The sequence below is a fragment of the Ictalurus punctatus genome, chromosome 11 (genome assembly GCF_001660625.3).
Source record: "Ictalurus punctatus breed USDA103 chromosome 11, Coco_2.0, whole genome shotgun sequence".
Taxonomy (NCBI): domain Eukaryota; kingdom Metazoa; phylum Chordata; class Actinopteri; order Siluriformes; family Ictaluridae; genus Ictalurus; species Ictalurus punctatus.
In genome coordinates this window covers 15507818-15531198 of record NC_030426.2, presented here as the reverse complement: position 1 = coordinate 15531198, position 23381 = coordinate 15507818, and the positions used below count along the sequence as shown (strand labels likewise).

Here is a 23381-nt window from a genome sequence, read left to right as displayed (position 1 = left end):
ATGTGCTCTCCTACAAAGAAGACATGCTCATGCGTTAAAGGATTTTCTGTAATGCCTTAACTTCAACCCACACTCGGCGTCTGATTGATTAGTGATTCGGGAATCCCTAATGCAATAATCTATTATAATTAATGACTATTATATAATTATTTCTATCCTTTGGTTTGTTGTGTTGATCATGAAAGAGATAAAGCATAACAACATTTCAGAGAAGCAAAATCTAAAACTAAAATGACTGGGCTATTCCTTTTAGAATATAGTATATATTATCTTGAGAATGTATTGTAAAAATATGTATCTTACAATACCAAAATATTGTTCCTTTTTATATATGAGTGATTTAAAATATGGATCATAAGGTCATGAGGATTTATATACAGTATTTCCCATATGATTTATGAATAGATACTATATTGACCATATTTGAGAAAAAGTTATTATAGGTAGGCATTGTAGAATAACTACACTCACTGGACACTGTGTTGTATGTCGGTTACTGTGCACAGTTTGTCAGCCAACTCTACGTACTCTATACATCAATAAAAAGGGAACACTGTAGGAACACTGCTGACCAGAGCAGCAGTTACACCGACATGGTACTGTGTGTGTGTGATGCTGGTATGAGTGTATCAGGCACAGCATTGTTGCTGGGTTATTTCTGGTCATGGACGCAGACTTGAGCTAAGCATTGCCTCAACAGCCTACCACTAACAATACATATTGTGTTCAATGAAGAGATGCTGCTATCAAAGTGAGGTGCAAAAAAAACACTTTAAACTATCAGTTAAATACCAAAATTGTTGATCCAAAATTGTTGATTCGATTGTTGATGATAACAACAAAGCATCATATAACTGGAGCAGAGTAGGCCTTAAATTATATTAAACAAGCAACATGTATAAAGGCTGATTTTGCGAAGTTTACACTGAATGAGGTCAGTGTTTGTTTTTGGATGAAAGGAGATTTGTTAAACAGTGGGAACATTTGTCTTATTTCCTCCCCCAAAGACTCAAAATTGATCTTGACTCATGGGCAGTGTGTGAGTGTGTGTCATTGCTGAGCACACAGAATGGACATATACTCACACGCAGAGGTTTCTCTGCACTCCTGATTCACTGCTTCACGCTTCCAAATAGCTTTGTGTGCTCTCAATACCTCAAGCTCTCTGTTAATAAGCACTTTCACTAACACTGTTATGTTCACTCAGATCTGGAACCCTCGCACTCTTAATTAATTATACTGTTTAAGCACCATATGTGTGGATATAGAAATGAGAATTATTGCTGAATGTTTTAAAATGATTGCTAAAGATTGTTTTTTTATATAAATATTTGGGATGATAGTGAATTTATTTCAAAGACTTAATTGAACATTGAATGTTTTTTTGTATTATTGTGCCATGTGCAGCTTTTATTTACTTCGATTGCCAACACCCAACTTTAGTTTTCTGGGGGGGTGAATGACCCAATACCCTCCCATGGACGGGGCCATGTTGCTGGAACAACATGACAGTTCAGCTGCACAACTAATTAGAATCAACTATGAAGGATACAGTTCTGTTTGCGCTGTATTTGTCTGATGGTGTGCAGTAAGTGCTACCGATGCATTGTTCCCCAGAGACACTTGATGCAAACTAACAGCCATCGTAGTGTGTATTAAAAGCTTATTTCACCACTCCTAATTAATAGCAAGGGAGTTTTTTACATGCAAGTTTTGATTATACATATATATATATATATATATATATATATATATATATATATATATATATATATATATATATATATATATATATATATATATATATATATATATATATATATATGTATGTTTTCGTCTATTCTTCATGCCCATGTGAACACTGGGATTAGCTGATGTCTCTATGTGACTGCAAATGTATGTGCTGTTTTGAAAGTGACTGGTTTTGGCTCTGAATAAAAATTAATTTGCCCGACTAAAAAAAAACTTGGTTAAAGACATGGGAATGTGAAAACTCTACTTGAAGTAATAGTTCATTTAGCTTTTCATTTAGGTTCCTTCAGATGAATTTTAACAATGAGGATTTAGGAACCTTGGAAAATAGAGCCAATTGTAAACAAGAGAGCAGAATGTGGTCTTTTAATTCTGGAAAAGGAAAAGAAAAAAAGAAAAACAAAATGGAGAAAATGTTACTCACAGCTGAAAAAAAAAAAAAAAAAAAAAAAAAAAAAAAAACCCAAACAAAATAGCTAGCTGCAAAATGTTAGCTTTTTACTCAACTTTAACTTACCACACCATTACAGCCTGTATTCACTTGACTTTTACTCCACCGGGTGAAGAGATCTCTACTTAACTCGTAATTCTGGATGGGTCTAAACCCCCTAAGTCAGTTCAAGGTTGATTACCAATGAACCTAATATGGCATGGGGCCTGAGAAAGACCTAGGTCAAATTAGGTTATAATTAGGCTGGTATGCTAATGTTAATCTAAGTTTTTGTTTTTGTGTCATAAATTGTTCCTCTAAAGTTTTGGGACCCCCAAGCCTCCTAAAGATTTCTGCCCGTATGTGCCAAAATTTTTGGTGTAATTTTAGCATTTACAAGTTTTTTATATATATGTTTTTCTGCTTTTTCAGTTAAAGCAGCGGTCAGACCAAAGCGAATAAAATAAAAAATTTATGAGCTAGTAGAAAACAAAGGATGAGTAGTTTTGCATTTTGGTGTCAATATACAGGTCGGTCGATAAAAAATGAATAAATTTGATATGTATCACCATTTAATTTTTCTTTCAGCATATATAATATACCTCATGAGTGTCTGTTTTCACACATTGAGCTAGTCTGTACTTCTGTTTGGGCAGACACATTGTTTCATTTGTTTGATATTTTCTTTTCATGACAGTAATAGAAGTGGGTGTGGCCAAAACTGGAAATTATTTTTTTAATTATTAAATATGAACCCTACCATTAATCCCCCAGAAAAACTGGAAACCGCTGAGAAACCCAGCGGTTGAAATGTCAGTAATGTCAGCATGTTCTATGAATTCTGGCTTTGACAGTTCCTCAATCTCAACTACATAACTCTCACTCATAATTGGTCTCAACTGAAGTTGACTGATTGAATGCATGAAAGTAAAAAACCTCCTGCTCGCACAGTGTTTTTGTTGCATCCTTTGGAATTCTAGTCTCGATCCACACCTCTAGGCAGATTCGCTATTAGCCTTTATGGCAAGCTTTTTTTTAAAAAAAAACAAAAAAAACAAAAAAAAAACAGTGTATTTGAGCAAGGTTATATCCCTAATACTTATATACTGTACTTTATTATTATGAGCAACATCTGATGTGAACTGGACTGCAGATCAGATATGCTCTGTGTTCATTTTGAACAATTTTATAAAGGAAGCTTATACAGTCAGTTGGTTGCTTATAAATCCAAACTATTCTGCAAATTGCGGTTAAAAAATTTGTTCAGCCAATACATTTGATCATTTACTCACCAAGTCATGGTAAAATTTTCCCTGCCTAATAGGATTTCCTAGTTAGCAATGTGGTCTTTGTAGTAGTATCTCTTCTGTGTGTGTGTGTGTGTGTGTGTGTGTGTGTGTGTGTGTGTGTGTGTGTGTGTGTGTGTGTGTGTGTGTGTGTGTGCCACGTAGAAGCCATGCCAGCATTCCAGTGTCCTACTGCCCGTTGTCACAGTGTGTCTCAATCACTGTGACACACATGCACCACCCCTCTTCCTTAGCACAGCATCCTTCCGTGCTTATGACATCTTAACCTTTGGAAAAGTGCTCGCAGACAAGCATTTAAGAGAAAACACGAAAACAGCCTTCCTCCTGACCTTTCCATGCTGTGTATTCTTATTCAGTTTCTTTTAGGAAGCAGAGATGCCTATTAATTTGTTGTAGCAGGTTATTAATTGAGGGAAATACAATAGTGCACAGCTTTTGTCTCCAGGCAGGGGATATTAAAATTGTGTATTAAAAAGTTATTCCACTCATTCCAACTGTTTGTAGAATGTTACCGGTATCTTTTCTTCCCCTTCCTGACTAGTAGGATGTCCCTATTTTCTTTATAGTGTGCATGTGCTAGCAAAATCTGCTTTATCTCCAACCCTGCCACATGTTAGACTGCAGAGGTGTTGTTTTGGTCTTTAAACTTGTGTTTAGTATCGCTATTGTCTTGTTATCACTGAATAACCAAGAGTCCGACTTCCTTAGGGCTTGTGATCATTCTGTTAGAAACTCTGCTGTTAGAACACACCTTGTTCCTAACAGATAAGAGCAATTAAAGATTTTGACCTCTAACTAACTGTAATGTGCTATGGCCTGTTTTCCGAACCCAGACAAATCAGTTAGGTTGAATTATGTTCTTTCAGCCTTCCAAAGCAAGTGTTCTTCAATTTGTTCCATAAGATGTGTCACAAATTATCCTTCTTTTTTTTTGCATAGTTTTGTTTTGGGTTCATGTCATGTGCCTTTGGTTACATGTGCCTTTGTTTCTGTTCTAGTCCCATCTGTGTCCCTGTGTTGTCATTGATGTGTTACCCAGTTGTCTTTACCTGTTTTGTGTTAGCTCATTGACTAGTTTGTTTCTTTTTCTCTGTTTCTTTGTCTTTTTGCAAAGTCTAATTTGTGATTCCTTACTGCCTTTGTTTATATATATATATATATATATATATATATATATATATATATATATATATATATATATATGTGTATGTATATATATATATATATATATATATATATATATATATATATATATATATATATATATATATATGTACTGTATAGCATAGCATAGCATTGTGACTCTTATTCTTGCTTTTGACAATGATTCTTCGAATCGCCTAAATAAAGCTCATGTTGAGTTTTTGTACTTCTATCCTGCCTCCCACTTCTTCACACTACAGATGGAACCTTTAAAAGGTTTTTTTTTATGGGAGGATAAAGATAAAGAGGATAAAGAGAGGATACATAGTTATGAAGCTAAGAATCCCGATTGAATCCATAATTCATTAAGATGATTAATATGCAAGTATAGATGCCACCCTGTACTGATTGGTCCACAATATTCACGTTTATCTCCCTTTTACAGTACTTGTAACAGCTACAAATGCAAAAAATGTTTTCTACACAAACACACACACACACACACACACACACACACACACACACATATATATATATATATATATATATATATATATATATATATATATATATATATATATATATATAGTACAAAAAGTCTCAGTGACCCCACCATTTAAGTGTTTTCACTTAAGGAATGACCAGAATAGACTGACTGTGTGAATTTTTTGCTTCTCAAGTTTTTGTTGTTGTCGCTAATACCATTTGCAGAAATTTACTCTTCAATAGTTAATACTTAGGGTCTGTTTTTTTTCCTAGTGTGAGAATGAAGACATATAGAGGGCAGCATGCTTCCAGGTTCCAATGGAGAAGCTTGACTGGCCTGTTATTAGTGCATCTCATCAGCAATCAGCTCTTTTACAACAACATACAGACTAGACCACACTGCATGCACACACTCGACATCAATGCCATCCTCCTGTTTCATTTACACCGCCCCCCCCCCCCAATAATGCTCACCGCCTTATCTGTCACTGCTGCTTAAATAATGTAATTAATGAGTTAATTAACATTTCCATAATCTATTTTAATAAATCTCATGCGGCATAATGAGATATTCCAGGCTCTAGGCAATGACAATGTGCACTGGAATGCTTCTCAGTTGGGATGGGGAGGGAAAGTGGGTGGGTGTGGGGTTTGAGAGCTCTTCTTTGTGAGTCTCGACTCACTGTGACAGTGTGGAAAAAAGGAGGAGGGGATGAAAAGAGCGATGAAACACTGATGATGGCAGTTGGGAAGAGAGCTCGACCCTGACAAATGTCACTGGACTTGCTGGTTATGCACAATGAACGTCCTGTGGCAGTTTTCTGTCTGCTTTCGTCAGGGAGCCAGGCTTCTCTTATTCTATGCTTTCCAATCTTGGACGATCTGCCACATCAAGTTTACCATGCCATCTCAGTTGCTGTTTGATAATGCTACTTGAGTTTGTGTAAACAGTGCAGGATATGAAGGCTGAGCAACCCGTTGTAAACGACTCAAATCTGTATGACACGTAGGGAAAAAAACAAGCAGTCAACAAGCATCTTGCTTGAGTGAGGTCACAACACAACAGATCCAGAGCGACTTCCCTAGAGAAGAATTGCTGCATGCACAAGGTTTTCTGTCAAAGCGAATCCAGTTCAGGCCTGCAGGAGTTATACTTATAAACAAAAGAAATACATGCTTGTGTCATATTAAACTTGGAAACATATTGATCGTCCAGTGAGTCCTCACCATTTTAACCTCAAATAATCCTGTCCTGTACATTGCCTATATATTTTCACACTAGTAAATTAACTGTATAGAGAAACACAGAGAATTGCATACAAATTTACAGCATGAGGCATTGAACAATGGCAGCTCAACACTGATTGAACACAATTGTGGTCCAATGAAAATGATTAAACCTGAACAGTGGTTTACTTGGGATTTCTTACAACAAACGCATTCCTAATTTGGCTTTTAACACAACATATCCCACTGTTCCGAGTGTCCATTTTAGTTGTCATTTCTTTTATGGCAGAAACATTTGGAGAAATCATTGGGAGTGACATTTGGGCAAAGGCCCCGAGCCATATTTTCAAGCTGTTTGGAAAGAAAATACAATGGGAGCGATGGTGAGATGGCAAGATGGATTACCAGCGAGACGATACTGTGAACTTCCTTATCTGCTGACAGCTTGGTTACCGTTAAGAACACAAAATGTGTTTTTCAATTCAGCACAAATGGAGTTCTGGTTTGTCCCTGCAGACCTTCATTACAGAACTGCACGATCAGACCAGATAGCTGCAAATAACAGCTTAAAAATAACTTCAGAACATTGCCTGATTTGGTCTGTGATTCCAATTATATTGTCTGTTCACTTCAGTAAACACTTTTGATCAGAAATGTGAGAAAGTTCTGTTTAATGACATCCTCTTCTGAAGGACAAATGATTTTGTATTTCGAATTCAATGCCCTCTTGCTCTGGCATTAGCTGTTTGTCATTTTGTCTTGCTGTTATTGTCTAGAATCTGTAAGAAGACTTTAATGCATTTTTATATGGCCTTTATTATCAGAAACATAAACAGAAAAACACATTCCAAAAGCAGGAAAGAATACTTTTGACCCTAAATGTCTATATATAGCAGTGAGACCATGTGCCTGCTGACCACTCTTCAGTACTATCAGAAAATTTCGTACTTAAACAAGTGAGAATCAATTGTCACAAGTCACTGCACCTCTATGACCGAGAACATCCACTGGACAGTCATTGTTCAATAAGGTGCCATGGTGTTCTTTACCCATCAGTGTCTGTCCTGCTGGGGGTAAATGCTTCATCAAAGTGCTCAGATTGAACTGTAACCTAAGAACGATCACATCCAAATGGCACCCCTCCATCTCTACATCTCTATTTCTTTGTTTCAGGTTGCCTGGCAACCTGTAGTTGCCTGGCTCTCCAAAACCGAGATGTTCTTGATTGCCAGAGTGAATGACTGTTGTAATGAATCTCTCAGTGAAAAATACTTAGATATGGAGGCCCTCATGAGACACCAAGGTGACTCGTGTCACTATAACTGATGACATGGCAATTGTGTACATGACCTTACTAGTGCACTGACCAGCTGAGCGTAAGACAGTGAACTGGCTCAAAGATAATACATAATTAAAAATTTCAGTTGAGGGTTCCTCTTTTAGGGTGGTTCTTATTAATTGATACCTGGGTTAATTAAGTTGAAGTAAAAATTTACAGCATTTTTTTTTTTTTTTACAGTGAAGTTATTATAATTCTTTTCCCAGTACAGAGAAATATGTCAATTTGTGATAATAACATATATTATATCTGTGGTAATCACAGAGGCAGTTAAAATAAATCAATTAATTAATTAATTAAAATACAAATACAAGATAAGTTTTTTTTTTTTTTTTTTTTTTTTTTTTTTAATCTTTGATATATACATGATTTAAGTATGATTGACACTTCCATGTATGCGTGCACTAACTTCCCACAAAGCATTTTTTCTCCATGTGTTTGCCTTTGCATTGGAAAAGTTCAAAAGGTTCAAAGTTTACACTTTAATATCACCTCATAAATGAACACCTCACCTTAAAAGTGTTTCAATCAGATTCGCATTCACTTTGCTACCTTTTTATCTCAAACACCTTCCGTTTTCCTTAATTATTTAACCAATTAAATGTGTCAGGGTGACAGTTTGTGTGATATTTCAAACAGATCTGCTCATCTAGAAAAAGCGCTCTTAGATTGGCCAGCTCGGCCAGATAAAATGCTCCATGTTGTGTTTGGGGAAATACATTTCTTATTTAATCTCTAGAGCGTTCTACATGGAGCCTTATAGAAAGAAAGCATAACTATATAAAGAAACATATTTTTTCTTGCTTGTATTGCACACTGCAATAAAACTCTTACATGCCCACAAGTTTCCTTTCATCCTATCCACTTTATTTGTGACTTAAGTTTCTCTCTCTCTCTCTCTCTCTCTCTCTCTCTCTCTCTCTCTCTCTCTCTCTCTCTCTCTCTCTCTCTCTTCTAAGGCTCTTATTCTGCTATGTCACCAAATATTTCCGGAAAGCACAGCAGGCATCCTTCAATCTTCAACCTCGGAACCTAGAGGAGGAGCAGGAGGCTGGGGTCAGAGGTCAGAACCACAAGGCAGATGTCCTCTGGCAGTGGAAAAGCAGCCTTGTGGTGGAAAAGGCGAAGCAGATTGACTCGCAGTGATTCATTTAACTTCTGGACAGGATGGTGTGTCTGCCTGCTGCCCTGATGGCTGCTTGTCAGCAGTAGCAACCTGGCGCAAGCAGCCGGGCATCACTTACCCGGTCTCACATGGAATTCAAAGGAATGTGAATAATGATTGAGAACAATTTTGTTGAATTTCAATTGACCCTTTCCCTGACTTTAACCATTCAAAATGTAGCATATGTGTTGTTAACATTGCTTCAATATCTGTTGTGTGGAAGGATATAAGAAGCTTCTGGCTTTGATGTTTGCCTATTTCCTCTCTTGTTGCACTTGAATTGGGTTAAAGCCAAAGTCAGATGCTATCCAAACATGGCTGGTGTGGGTCCAGAATTTCATTCCAACCAGAAGCACACCTGATTTGGCTTAGCAAGCTCTTTCTTAATGAGTTATTATTGCTTGATCAAACGAGTCTGATGTATTCTCACTGGTAAGAAGCATGTGGTGAATCACTCCTTGTCTTTGTAGTTGAGGGCAGCATGTATGTTTATAAAAAGTTGCATGTGTTAGATTTAAATGTTGTATTTGTTGACTGCACTTGTCACTTTTAAAAGAGTTACTTAGAACTCCGTCCAGACTTGTCACATAAGTGTAAGACGTGGAATGAGCAGGTGTTCATCCAGTTCCCCACTGATCATGATATTGACCACTTTAATTCCTTAAAGTTTAAGGACAAGACACAATAGCTGTCTTTTCTGACAACTCTGCAATCTTTGATTATCAGTAAATTTTACATTAATTTACATTTCTTGCGATTTTGTTTTTGCTCGACAGACACTGATCTGAGGCGCATAGTGGCCTAGTGGTTAACACGTTCACCTCACACCTTCAGGGTTGGGGGGTCTATTCCTGCCACAGCCCTGTGTGAGTGGAGTTTGCATGTTCTCCCCTTGTTGTGGGGGTTTCCTCCAGGTACTCCAGTTTCCTCCTCCAGTCAAAAGACATGCATGGTAGGCTTTTTGGCATGTCCAAAGTGTCCGTAGTGTATGAATGGGTGTGTGAATGTCTATGTGATTGTGCCCTATGATGGATTGGCACCTTGTCCAGAGTGTACCCCACCTTGTGCCCTATACTCCCTGGCATAAGCTCCAGGTTTCCCCGTGACACAGTAGGATAAGCGGTATAGAAACTGTATGGATGGATACTGACCTGATTGTGTAATATTGACTGATATTGATATAGACTGGCATCCTGCAGTCTATTTACTCTCATGCACGAGGGAGTGAGTGGTCAGATATGAAGTTTGTGGTACAAAGAGTGATAGTAAGTTTTCAGTATCATTCAGTAAAAACCCCATTACTTTCAAAAAAAAAAAAAAAAAAAAAAAAAAAAACCTTACTTTAAAACCCCCCTTACTTTAAATGTGAACAATAATTTGTGGCAGATTTGGTTTTCGAAAAATAAGTACATACATTTAAAAAAATAAAGACAGATTTGCAAAAGCTATCAGCACTGGTTAGTATACTACAATTATAAAAGATATTTTACTGGACTATGTATTCAGGGGTTGTTGATTCAGAAGCCAAATATCTATCTAAGGCAAAACGAGTGGCAACATTTTAAATAACAGTGAACACAAATCTGGTTTGTACAGGTTTGCTGATTACTCTATTTTTTATTTGTTCATTCATTCATGATTTATTCAAGGTCTCTATGGTTTAAAGTTCTTATGTTTTCAGAAATAGTGTTTGTTTTCATTAGAAAATATTACAGGCAGGTTACAAACAGAGGAAACTCTGCATGCAGAGGGATTAGTCTGAATTCCTTTGCAAAAAGGGGGTGGGGGTGTAATCTCATGGTCCTAGTAATCTATGGTCACACCACATTCCCTGAATTGGCACATTGGCAAGCTAACACATTCAGTCTCTTTTTGCAAGAAAACATTTTGTATATTTTTATTACATTAGTTTTCTCACTGTCAGTAACCACTTCAGCCTGATTCGGGTTGTTGTGGAACCTGGGAACACTGAGCATGAGGCAGGAATACACCTCGGATGGGACACCAGTCCATCACAGGTCAGCATACACATGCACACATTCACACCCAGGGGCAATTCACCTTAAACAGTCAACCGACTGGCATGTTTTGGGGAGTTATGGGACTAAACCCATGCTGACCCAGGGAGAACATGTACAGAAACATAGCACAGACAGTAACCTAAGCTTAGGATTGAAACCGGGGACCCTGGAGCTGTAAGGCTGCAACGCTACCCGCTGCACCATCAGGCAGCTCATTACATTGTTGTTGTTGGTTTTTTAATTATAAAATAAATTTTAAAAACACAAACAATCTTTTAAAAATGCATTTTTACTTTTTCTAAGCATCCTCTATGATCACTTGTTCCTATCTGCCTGTTCTAGCACACATCTCTTACATTCAGTCAAGCCCAAAAAAGGACTTTATCAGTCAGGTCCCACAGTTACTGTGTGATCAGCATCTGCTACTACTATAGAGGAATAGTACAGGAATACAGTCATCTATCATTCACATGCACAATTTTAAAAACAGACTCTGCATAAGAAAAAAACAAGACATATGCGTTTATTTTTCAGCAGATGTGATTCGCTTCTGAACTACGCTCAGTGAGACTTGACCTTTACTCTTAATTACATTTGTTAAGAATGATAGTAAACCAAGTGTTGTGTTGTTTCTCATTATGATATTAATAATTCCACAGTTTCGTGCCACTTTATAAAGAACTGTTTTTGTTTATTGGGAAACAGTCTTCATACGCTTAATATCTTGTTACATTCCTACATTAACTAATGTAAAATAATATGCAGCATGCTGTTTAAGGGTGGTTTCAAATTTTGCTTTTCTTTTAAAAACAGTGATTATACTTCTCCATGAATGCGGTCATGTAAATTTAATTTTCTGTTATTGGCAGCAGTGGAAATTCAATTTTCGGCTATTGGCAGTAAAATATATGGTGTAAGTTGTAAAGTCATATGTTTTCACTTTTATATTGCTTACCCGGTATTTGTTGGGGATACCACTCTCATTTGACTGTGATATTGAGAAATAAAGTATTATTTTATATTGCATGGCTTTTTTTTTTCTGCTTCACAGCAACTGGAACATGGTCATGCATGAAATTGAGTTAAACTATTTATCAAACACTGTTAAAGTAAATGGCCGTGTATGGCGAGGTTTATATATCAGAAAGCTAAGTCAGTTGGTTAATTGGCACATGGCTAAAAGAGGGCAGAGGATATATTTCTTTGTGTTTTGTTTCATTTCGGACTCGAGTAATACCATCCTTCAGCAGAACGATAAGAGGGCAGGGAGAGTGGCCCGAGGGCAGTCAGCGAGCCCTTGACTTTATCTGTGTGCACTCACAGCAGCTGCGATATAAATGGATCCTTTTTATTTGGTATCTCAGTGGCACTTCCTGTCTCAGTGGGCTTCCTCCTGTGCCAGACCTCTATGATATCCTGCACTGTGGCTCACTGTCTTTCCATGGTGAGTGCGTGTGTGTGGGTGTGGATCAAGTGCCAATTGGCCACTGAGGTCGGGTAATGCCACAACAAAAACAGCAGCAGTGAGCATCAGAGGAAAAGGAAGAGTCTCCTGCTATAGAGTGTGAGTCTCTGGTGAGTCCATGCCAGCATGGACTGTGTGTTCTCTAGGCTTAGTGTGTGCACATGGGGCCAGATGGGCACTTTTATGAGTGTGTGAGTGTGGATTATTCCGCCTGATACATCTGGGCCTCCACATGGCACAGCAGACTGTGGCCTTGCTGACGTCCATGCCCGCCGACATGGCGCTGGCACAAATGCCACCCAAAAAGGTCACATGCCCGAACTGCAGCCACGGCAGTAATAGAAGACTTGTGCCAAGTCATGCAGAATCATCCTTGTGGTGTGGGGTCTTTTTCTGAAGTTGACTTCTTGATCAATTTGGATAGATTTGGTCTTTAATTTAGTATCAGGAATGTGAGTTCCCTTTGAGATAATCAGTACATTCAGATATAGCTGCAAAGACCAAAGCTGCATTCCAATGCTATTTTAAAATGCCTTCCTTGACTTCTCTTAACCATTAGCTCTTGGTTGAATCCCCACTGCTATTCTAAGGGCCATTTGAATACTATATTAAACCAAGTTAAGTTTGTTAAATTTCCATTTGGAAAACAGGAGGTAAGTCAACCTCCAGACTCCAGAGTAAAAAAAAAAGAAAGGTGGATGGCATCTATATGATCGGGTAAAAACTCATTGAGGGTGTTTTGTTAGAGAAGGAAAGTGTGTTTCTCATGTGCTATTTCAGCTGGGACTAGGTGAGGTAGGGGAAGGTGGTGGTGGTAAACGATTTGCAGTTTGTCTCGGATTTCTTGACGAGCACAGTGTGTAGAAACCATGTAACAGCAGTGTAATTCATTATACCAGAGTGTACAATTAAAAGCTGAACATGTATCATTAAACCTGTTTGTCTTTAAGTAGGTGTCTTCTCTCTGTAGAGTGGCCCACCTTGCCATTCCACTCCATTACTGATGAGGTAAACTGATCATGTGGCCAAAGTGCTTTTCAATTTACATGAAGACCAGACTCTCGACTTCCTTCCTGGAAACGAAACAAAAATGCTCTCATCGCTTAACGGCAGTTCAGATAAGTAATCTGCTTTGGCGTAGACCGACACAGACATCATAACTAGCTGTTAACCCACAGATGGCAATCTCACAAGAAACAGAACAGCTCTTGTTTCTATCCCCTCCAATCCCCCCCCCCACACACACACACGCACACACACTCTCTCTCTCTCAATTTCATTGCATGTGTCATGCTTCCTCATTACAGTGATATAATGGTACACTGTGATAAAGAAAGCTGAAGTAAAATACGGGAATGGATAATGACACTACAAAAAAAACATCGCACTGCATTGTGAATGAGCCTTTACAGGGTATTCTAGATTTAATAAACACACTAGGTTTGGACATTTTTTCCCCACAAATATGACCTAATTAGGCTGTACTGATGTAAGTCATTATGCCACACTACTTAAAATATTATTAGCTTTCGTGGAGTAAGATGATGAACTCCACTGCCTTTTTATACTCTTACTTCAGGTATGACTTAATGACACACCTAACTTAAACTTAACAAGGCTTTTATTCATGCTGAACTGTTCGCTCCAAAGTTTTGCACTCTTCATGTCACATTACTCATGGCCAACAGGAATTGCAGCTACAGTAAAATCTATAGAATATCAGTAGACTATTGAGCAGACGTGGCCGTGTTCACAGTACTTAGAATGCATTATGTGTGACTTAGAAGCTCTCACACACCTCTGCCAGTCTCTTGGTCAGTGTCAATTTTAGATATTTTTTTTTATTTCAATTTCATTTAAAATATTTTCAAGTTCTATTTGAAATCTAAAGTTTTCGATTACACTAGTTAGTTTGTTATTAGTTATTTTATAGAAATATTATATATGTTTAACAATCTTCAGTGAATGAGAAGCAAGGCACCAATCTGAAGAAAATGCTTTTTTAAAACGTATTTTTTTATTATTATTATTTAATTTTTTAACTATTTTGTTTTTCAGTCATGCAGATTCACTGAAACTAGGCAGTTGTCACTGTAGCCTCATTCTCCTGTTCTTGGCTGATAGGAATGGAATCCAGTGTGGTCATGTTTCTTAAGGTCTGACGTGTTGTTCATTCTGAGCTGCTTTTCTGCTCACCACGGTTGTAAAGAGCGGTTATTTCAGGCTAAGTTTCCTTAGCCTTCCTGTCTCGCTAGGAAGATTCTGGCTTCCCTAATCGACAAGGCATCTCTTCATGGAGTACTGCGACTCATTTGGATGTTTTTTTTTGTTTTCTGTACTACTCTGTGTAAACTTTAGAGACTGTTGTGTGTATAAATCCAAGGAGAAAGACTGGCACCATCTGGCACCAATATCCATACCACCAAAGTCACTGAGATCACATTTATTCCCCCATTTTGAGGTTTGATGGGAACATTACCTGTTGAACATTAAGCTCTTGGAAGCTCTGGGAAGGGGTCACAAAGCTATTTCAAAGGCTATGGGACTACAAAGAACCACAGTGAGGGCCATTATCTCCAAATGGAAAAACTTGGTGCAGTAGTGAACCTTCCCAGAAGTGGCCGACCTTCCAAAATTCCTCCAAGAGCACAGCAACAATTCATCCAGCAAGTCACAAAAGAGCCAAGGACAACATCAAAGGACCTACAGGCCTCTCTTGCATCAATAAAGGACACTATTCATGACTCTGCTGTCAGAAATACACTGCGCAAAAATGGCATCCATGGAAGCATAGCGAGGTGAAAACCACTGCTAACCCAGAAGAACATTAAGGCTAAATTTTGCCAAAACACACCTTGATGATCCTCAAACCTTTTGGGAGAATGTTCTGTGGACTGATGAGTTGAAAGTGGAACTGTTTGGAAGACAGGGGTCCCATTACTTCTGGCATAAACCAAACACTGCATTCCACAAAAAGAACCTCATACCTACAGTCAAGCATGGTGGTGGAAGTGTAATGGCATGAGGATACTTTGTTGCTTCAGGGCCTGAGCATCCTGCAATAATTGAGGGAAGCATGAATTCTCCTAAAGGAGAATGTCTGGTCTTCAGTCCGTAAGTTGAAACTCAATCACAACTGGATTATGCAGCAAGACAATGATCATACGCACAGGAGTAAGTCCACCTCAGAATGGCTCAAAAAAGCTTTTTGGTGTCGTAGTCAAAGTCCAGACTTGAACCAATTCGCGATGCTGTGTCAGGACCTTGACCTTGACAGTTCATGCTCGAAAACCCTCCAATGTGGCTGAGCTAAAACAGTTCTGTAAAGACGAATAGGCCAAAATTCCACCACAGCACTGTGAAAGCCTGATCTCCAGTTATTGGAAGCATTTGATTGCAGTTATTGCTGCTAAAAGTGGCACAACCAGATTTTTAGTTTAAAGGGGCAATTAGTTTTTCACATGGGTGATAGGGGTTGAATAACCTTTTTTTTGCTTCAATAAAAACATAAATACTCTTTGGTTAAATGCCTGCTGTAAATACTTAAATATTATAGACAAATAAAGAGAACATATCAGGTCATTTCATATGTTATAGTGATAATAGGACAGTGTAAAGTGTTCAGGTGTCCCAGGAGATAAACAGATGTCTCATTCTCCAGGTAAAAGCATCATGCTGTGATTTACCTGCAGGTGGAACAGTACATGGCTTTGAAGCACTACAGCAGATCTAGCAGTACAGGCGTCCGTGCCAAATGTCCAGTACTCCGTACCATGGGGGACTTTTGATCTGTAACTCAGCAGTGAGATCTGAGCACATGGATGAACTAATCCCTGACATCATTTAGGTTGAATATAGAAAACCTTTCAGTATGGTATAATATGAAATATAGACATGTACAGTATGTGGTATAATGTGTGATCTGATGTTAAATGTTAAGAAACTATGAATGTCAATATTAGAAACAGGATATGTGTTAATCATATGACACAATAATATTACTATACATACTACATATATTATATACATATAATATACTATTACACTATAATAGTCAGTTCGTAATAATAATGTGCCACTAAAAAATAATGCGAGTTACATCATGTGAATAATATGTGAGAAATAAAAACACTTACATGTGAAAACTTAACGTGTCCTACATGTGAAAACTTCCATTCAACTTCTATACCACTTATCCTTCATGGTGTGTGGGGAACCTCAGGGAGCCATAGGGCACAAGGCAGGGGACACCCTGGATGGGGTGCCAATCCATCGCAGGGCACAATCACATACACATTCACATACCCATTCATACACTACGGACACTTTGCACATGTGAAAACTAAAACGTGAATATAAATGAATTGAAGAAAAAATGTTACACATGGAAAACTAAAAACATATGCACTGTATTTCAAATGTCTACATGTGAAAATGTGTGAAACATAGCATATGATATGTAAAGATCCCATATGAATTATGTGATTAGTCACAGTACATCTGTGTGACTCATCTTATTAGTTACTACTTACTAGTATGTTCATCAAAATCTGTTGAAGGGCAAAAATGTATTTCTGTAAAATCTGTGAAGCACATTAGTACAGTTTTATGTACTAAGTGCACTTACAAGGGACTTCTTTGCCATGGTAGTCATGTTTATTATCCTCTATTTATGCTTGATGGAATTCCTCTAAAATGCAGGATATTTAGATATATTTTCTTACAAAGAAGCCCATTTACGCATACATAGATTGCTCTGAGCAATGTGTCCTAAATGATTAAACTCACATCATGCTGTTAATGCCACAGGTATTAATATGACATCAGTCTAGACTCTATATATAGCCAAACTCAAGTTCCAACTAAAACAGATGATTATAATACATAAACACGGGAAAGAGCTAGCTGTTTATTTTGGCTTTACCATTTTAAATATCATCAGAGCAGTTTTTATCCAAAGCAAAAGTGTGTTATATGAAAACTTGTTCATGAAAATGCATCGACACGATTAGCTTGAGCATGATCATTTGTTAATTTAGAACACAGGTTACCTCTTATTAAATGTTTTCTATGATATCAGAGAATGTTTGCCAAACCAATAACAGTGATAAATGGCATGAGTGCACTGAGGTTCACGCTTTTCTGTAAATCTATATTTGCAGATTCACTGCCAGTAAAAAAGTTTTGGAAGATATGGAATTTCTTGTGTTTGAATACGGTTTATACCACAGCACTGTTGAATTCTCGAATCTGATTGGTCAGAAGCTGTTCATTAACTTTCTATAACAGCAGCTCTGATAATGCTTCCAGGAGCAAGGTTTAAAATAATGCAAGCATTCTTATACGTTATCATTTCTATAGTAATGGCTTACACAGGGACTCGGTGGACACTCCACATAGATGGATTTTGGTGTGTAGTCACTAATATGATGACCTTTCTGGTGAGGATACATTTATTAGGCATTTTTCAAAGTGGTCACCAGCATGAATAACATCCAGATGCAAAGCTGTAAAGGTACGTTCACACATACATCAACTCGCAGCAGCAAAGCAACAGGAGACTAGGTGTGGGCGTGTCCACAGGCATGACAAAGTTGAGAAAAGTCTAACTTTATGCACATTTGGAGCAACTTGGTGCGGCGACTAACTACGGGAGTGAAGACAGTAGAGCGCATGTGATCCATGATCCACTATGCTTCCGACAGGTCTGAATTGTTTCATGGACCCATACAGACCACCGCTTGTGCTTTCATCACAGATAGATGGACGCAATGGCAAAAAGCACACAGTGCTTATCCTTCATCTCGTAGGATACGAAGCATATATATACACTGGTGAATTTTGTATACAAACACTCTCCCTCCAAAATTTAATTTTAACAGCAAAAAAACTGGTTTGTTGCCCAAAGTGGAATGCTAGTTGATAATTGTTACTATGGAAAGCAGTAGTGGGAGTGCCTACTGGTAGCTTCGTAATACAGTGGCTGGTGTCCTTCAGTGATAAAACCGCTGTATGTTTGAATATAACTTCAAAATGCTGTAAAATGTTATAAAATATAACTTTAAATTTTTGCTGTAAAATGACAAGCTGCAATTTTTTTGTCTTATAAAACTTCAAGAGAGAAAAAAACAAGATTCTGTTGAGGGAACAGCTGTGTAGCTGTTATAGCATAAGTGATAATGAGAACTAAACATTCCATAGCATTAAACTTAACTCTAAATGAATAAAAAGAATGTTATATTGTATACCAAATTATTTTGGTATAACAGGAATAAAATGTTTCAGGACATGCTATTATTGGGAAAATAATGAACTTCAGGGTGTTAACAGTAACTCAACCTAATTAGCATAGCAGCTCAAACAAAAAGGTACTGCAGTGCACCAAACTGAAAAAATAATAAATAAATAAATAAATAAATAAATAAATAAATAAATAAAAGGTAGGGTGATAAAAAAAAAAAAGACAGCATATATCTGTATATATTTATTTACAAGTTATAACTTTTAGGAACACTCAGTCTGCTACACAAGCTATGGTCAGCAATAAATAATAGCAAAAAAAATCACCCATGCCATTTATTTTTTTTAGTACCACCAGATATTATTATATTAATACCAGTTTACTCCTGGCTCAAATATATTCGTGTTCAACAAGCTGAAAGATCATTAGTAACCATTCTCCTGCCAAATACAGAGTGTTACTAGGTGACGTGTGCAAATATCCGAACAACATGTTGCCGTAAAGACCACTGTGGTTTGATTAAATAAATTATGTTTAGCCTGTATAAGGGTCCCTGATACACAGTGACACAGCAGCACTGCTGCTACACTGAAAGAGACATGTGTCTGACATTGATTTTAGGAAATTATGCATAGTATCAGAGGTCTTTGAGATACAAGCTGACAGTCTTGTGCTCTGTACTGATTTGTCATGACGTAAAACCATGTTGGACTACTTAAGGGCCAACTCACCTGATCACCTGTCAAACTCCGGCTGCTAAATAAAGCCGAGACAGAAACACAGTCCTGCTGCTGTGATCCGCATGATCTGGGCTTTGAGTTTACCTGAGCAATCATGTAATAGCAACATAGTGCTTGCTTAGACATAATAGGAAGGTGTAAAATAATAAAGAGTGTCATATCCTCAGAGCTCATTTAAGACGAATGGACAGGAGGACCTGATGATGCACAGAGTCCTTCACTGACTGTCCTCTCGATGTCTCGATCGTCCAGTTTGATCAAACCCGAAGGTTCAAATTCAGCCATTTTGTAGAGCCAAATAAGTGTAACATATTTGTGTGTGAGTCATGCGTAAGTGACCTCTTCTTCAGCTTCGTCTTTCACCTGTAATCTGATGTGGTGATACGCGAGAACCGGCTGGAGCTTCCACTCATGATTTATGATTGAGGACATGTTCATAAAATATCAGAACAATCGGAGCTCTGCTGGGAGAAGATACCAAAGTGTTACGTACATCATGCAAGACAGAAAGGCTGGGCTGTGGAAGAGCACTGAGCTGGTAATAAGATGCCTGTCCTCATGTGTGTCCTGTCTTCCATTTTAAACAGGCTGTGTATCAGTATGTGGGTGTGTGGCTTTTTTTTCTCGTGTGGTTAACTGTCCTTTTTTGTCTTCCAGAGACACAACTTGGGTCATTTAACCACAGATTATACCACGGCTCTGTTGAGTGCTCAGTTCTGATTGCTGATTAACTTTCTGTAACAGCAGCTCTGACATTAGTGCTGACTGCAAAGTTTATATTAATGCACTTGTTCTAATAGGTTATTGTTTCTATAGTAACAGCTTACACAGGGACTCGTATGGTGGACACTGTATGTAAAGTGATTTTAAAAAATGTGTAAGTTTTCAGTGAGGAGACATTTATATAGTATTTTTAAAAGGAGTCTCCAGATTCCTCACTTTTTAACAGTAAGAGTTAAAGCTGAATTTTTTTGTATTGTGATTCCCATATTCTTGGTAATATGACAAGCTACATTTTTTCGTCTCATTTTAAGATAAAGAATATAGACTGGTGAGGGAATGAGTGTTTACAGCTCCTACTACATTATATACACAATGATCAGCCATAACATTAAAACCACCTGCCTAATACTGTGTGGGTTCCCCTTGTGCCACCAAAACAGCTCTGACCCATTGAGGCATGAACTCCACAAGACCTCTGAAGGTGTGCTGTGGTATCTGGCACCAAGACATTAGCCAAAGATCCTTTATGTCCTGTAAGTTGTGAGGTGGGGCCTCCATGGATCTGACACTTTTGTCCAGCACATCCCACTGATGCTCGATCGGATTAAGATCTGTGGAATTTGGAGGCAGAGTCAACACCTTGAACACTTTGTCATGTTGCTCAAACCATTCCTGAACAATTTTTGTAGAGAGGCAGGGCGCATTATCCTGCTGAAAAAGGACACTGCCATTAGGGAATACCACTGCCATGAAGGGATATATGGTATACTTAGTCTGCAACAATGTTTAGGTAGGTGGTACGTGTCAGAGTAACATCCACATGAATGCCAGGACCCAAGGTCTCCCAGCAGAACATTGAGATACTGGCCATCCACATGATGTAAAAGAAAACATTATTTATCAGATCCTTCCATTGCTTCATGGTCCAGTTTTGATTCTCACATTCCCATTATAGGCACTTTCAGTAGTGGATAGGGGTCAGCATGGGCACTCTGAACCGTCTGCTGCTATGCAGCCCGTATGTATCAACACGCATCAAGCACCTTTCTATCATAACCAGCAGTAAACTTTTCAGCAATCTGTGCTACAGTAGCTCTTCTGACAGACCAGATGGGTTAGCCTTCACTCCCGACATGCAGCAGTGAACCTTGGGTACAACATGACCCTGTCACTGGTTAACTGGTTGTCCTTCCTTGGACCACTTTTGGTAAGTACTAACCATTGCATAATGGGAACAACTCACACCTGTGATTTTGGAGATCCTCTGACTCAGTTATCTAGCCATCACAATTTGACCCTTGTCAAAGTCGTTCATATCCTTATGCTTGCCCATTTTCCTGCTTCCAACACATCAACTTCAAATACTGATTGTCACTTGCTGCCTAATATATCCCACCCCTTGGAAGATGCTATTGTAATGAGATATAAATGTTATTCATTACACATGTCAGTAGTTTTAAAGTTATGGCTGATTAGTATGTAACACAACATTAAACGTAACTAAAACATAAAAAAAATATTTAAAGTTGTTTTTGAAAATTTATTTTAAAAAATTGCAATTGCTGGCAAAATGCTATATACAGGTGCATCACAGAAAATTAGAATATCGTGGAAAAATTATTTTTTTTCCATAATTTAATTAAAAAACTGGAATTTTCATATATTCTAGATTCATTATACATAAAGTGAAATATTTCAAGACTTTTTTTGTTTTAATCTTGATGGTTACAGCTTACAGCTCATGGATATCAAAAATCCAGTATCTCAAAATATTAGAATAAAGAATTTATAATACAGACATGTCACAGTGGTAGAAGTGTAATAAAACACTTCAGGATGTGTTACTAGGGTGGTAACAGTACCTCCACCTCACTTCGGGCCACATCACACCACCCTGCTGTTGATTATTTTCCCATAACATTATAGCGTCTTGTTGTATTCTCTCGGTGTTGTATTTTACTGACTACTAGTTACAAGTAAATTGCAGATATGTTATTGTTTTTATGTTTATGTTTTTTTTTTGTTTGTTTTTTTGTTTGTTTTTGTTTTTTTGCATTAGCCTTTTATATAAGCCTATATGTTAGGGGTTTTTTTTGTTTGGCATGCTGCTCCAGCATGTATTAGAAGGGAACCCATACTTTTCCTAATGTACATTAGGTTTATCACAGAGACAGTGATCAGACAAATAGAACATATTTACTGTATACAGAGAAAAAAGGCTTTTAGCATTATATTATTTTAGCATTACATTATATTATTAGTGCTATATTATGACTTTGTAAGGATAAGTTCAATTTCCAAGAATGGCTAAGAGATTAAGATAAAGACAGTAGCAAAGGTGCCATTTTAGAATGCACACATCATGCAAAGTAAAACTTTCACTTATACAGCAAAGCAATGTTGATATTGATTTTTAACTAAGCTTCGGAATTCAAGGAGGTGCATTTCAACTAATGCTATTCAACTAATTTCCTGTGAAGTATAGCAAGGATGTCATATTTAAACATAATTTTTGTATTTTCAAAAGAAGACCGAAAGCTTCAGTGTAAAACAAAAATGTGTGCGTGTGAAGGACTGAAGCTAAATGTCTCTCCAGCATGGACCTCACCTGACCTTTCGAAACACATTAGCTGAAGTGAGGTGTCTTTGTTCCTGCAGCTCCTTCCCCTGAATTCCCACTGACAGTGAAACATGGAGGGTGTAGGCCAGCAAAGAAACGCTTTTACACTCGTGTCGACTAAAGACATTTCAGGTGTGCTGTTATATCACTGCTGAAGCCGTCATGGCCAATGTCAGTGTAGGAAAAGTGCATCTGTTAGACGAATTCTTTAAAAAAAAAAAATAAATAAAAAAAAAACAGATGATGATTGTAAATAGTGGTGTCTCAGGTGCCTCATGAACCCCATGTCATTTAGCAGCTAGCGTTGATGGATTTGCTCCAAGTGAGTGAATGGACGAACAGCAATTTATATGTTAAAAGTACCTCCTAGTACCATGATGTAGCTTTCAATGCGCACACTTAATTCCACTTCCATCATTACTATTCCAGAAATGTCAACGATTTTCTGTCAGGTTGTCGCGCCCAAACACAGAAATCATCTCCAAGTAACACAGTGTTCTAGTGAGACAAATTTCACCTGACATGAGCAATTGTGTGCCGACACCGGCAAATTTAGAGTTGTGTGAAAGTCAGGAGAGATGTGTAATTCTTTTGTTCTCAGGAAAAAAAAAAAAACTTGCAAGTTGCTCAAATCCACCAGGAATGTTTTAACAGAGCAGTTAACTCAGTAATTAATTAAAGGAATCACAATTCAGTGAGCACTTCAAATTAATCTTTGGAGA

At 37.7% G+C, this 23381-nt stretch overlaps 1 protein-coding gene across 1 annotated transcript in view; it reads left to right on the top strand.

Annotated features, from left to right (window-relative positions):
* LOC108272161 (uncharacterized) overlaps positions 1-11896 on the top strand; it is a 128650-nt gene extending 116754 nt beyond the window's left edge. The window contains exon 5 of the mRNA XM_017480402.3: positions 8644-11896. Coding sequence (XP_017335891.1) covers positions 8644-8830 — 187 coding nt within the window. The 3' untranslated portion in view covers positions 8831-11896. The remainder of the gene's footprint in view (positions 1-8643) is intronic.
* The last annotated feature ends 11485 nt before the right edge of the window (positions 11897-23381 follow it).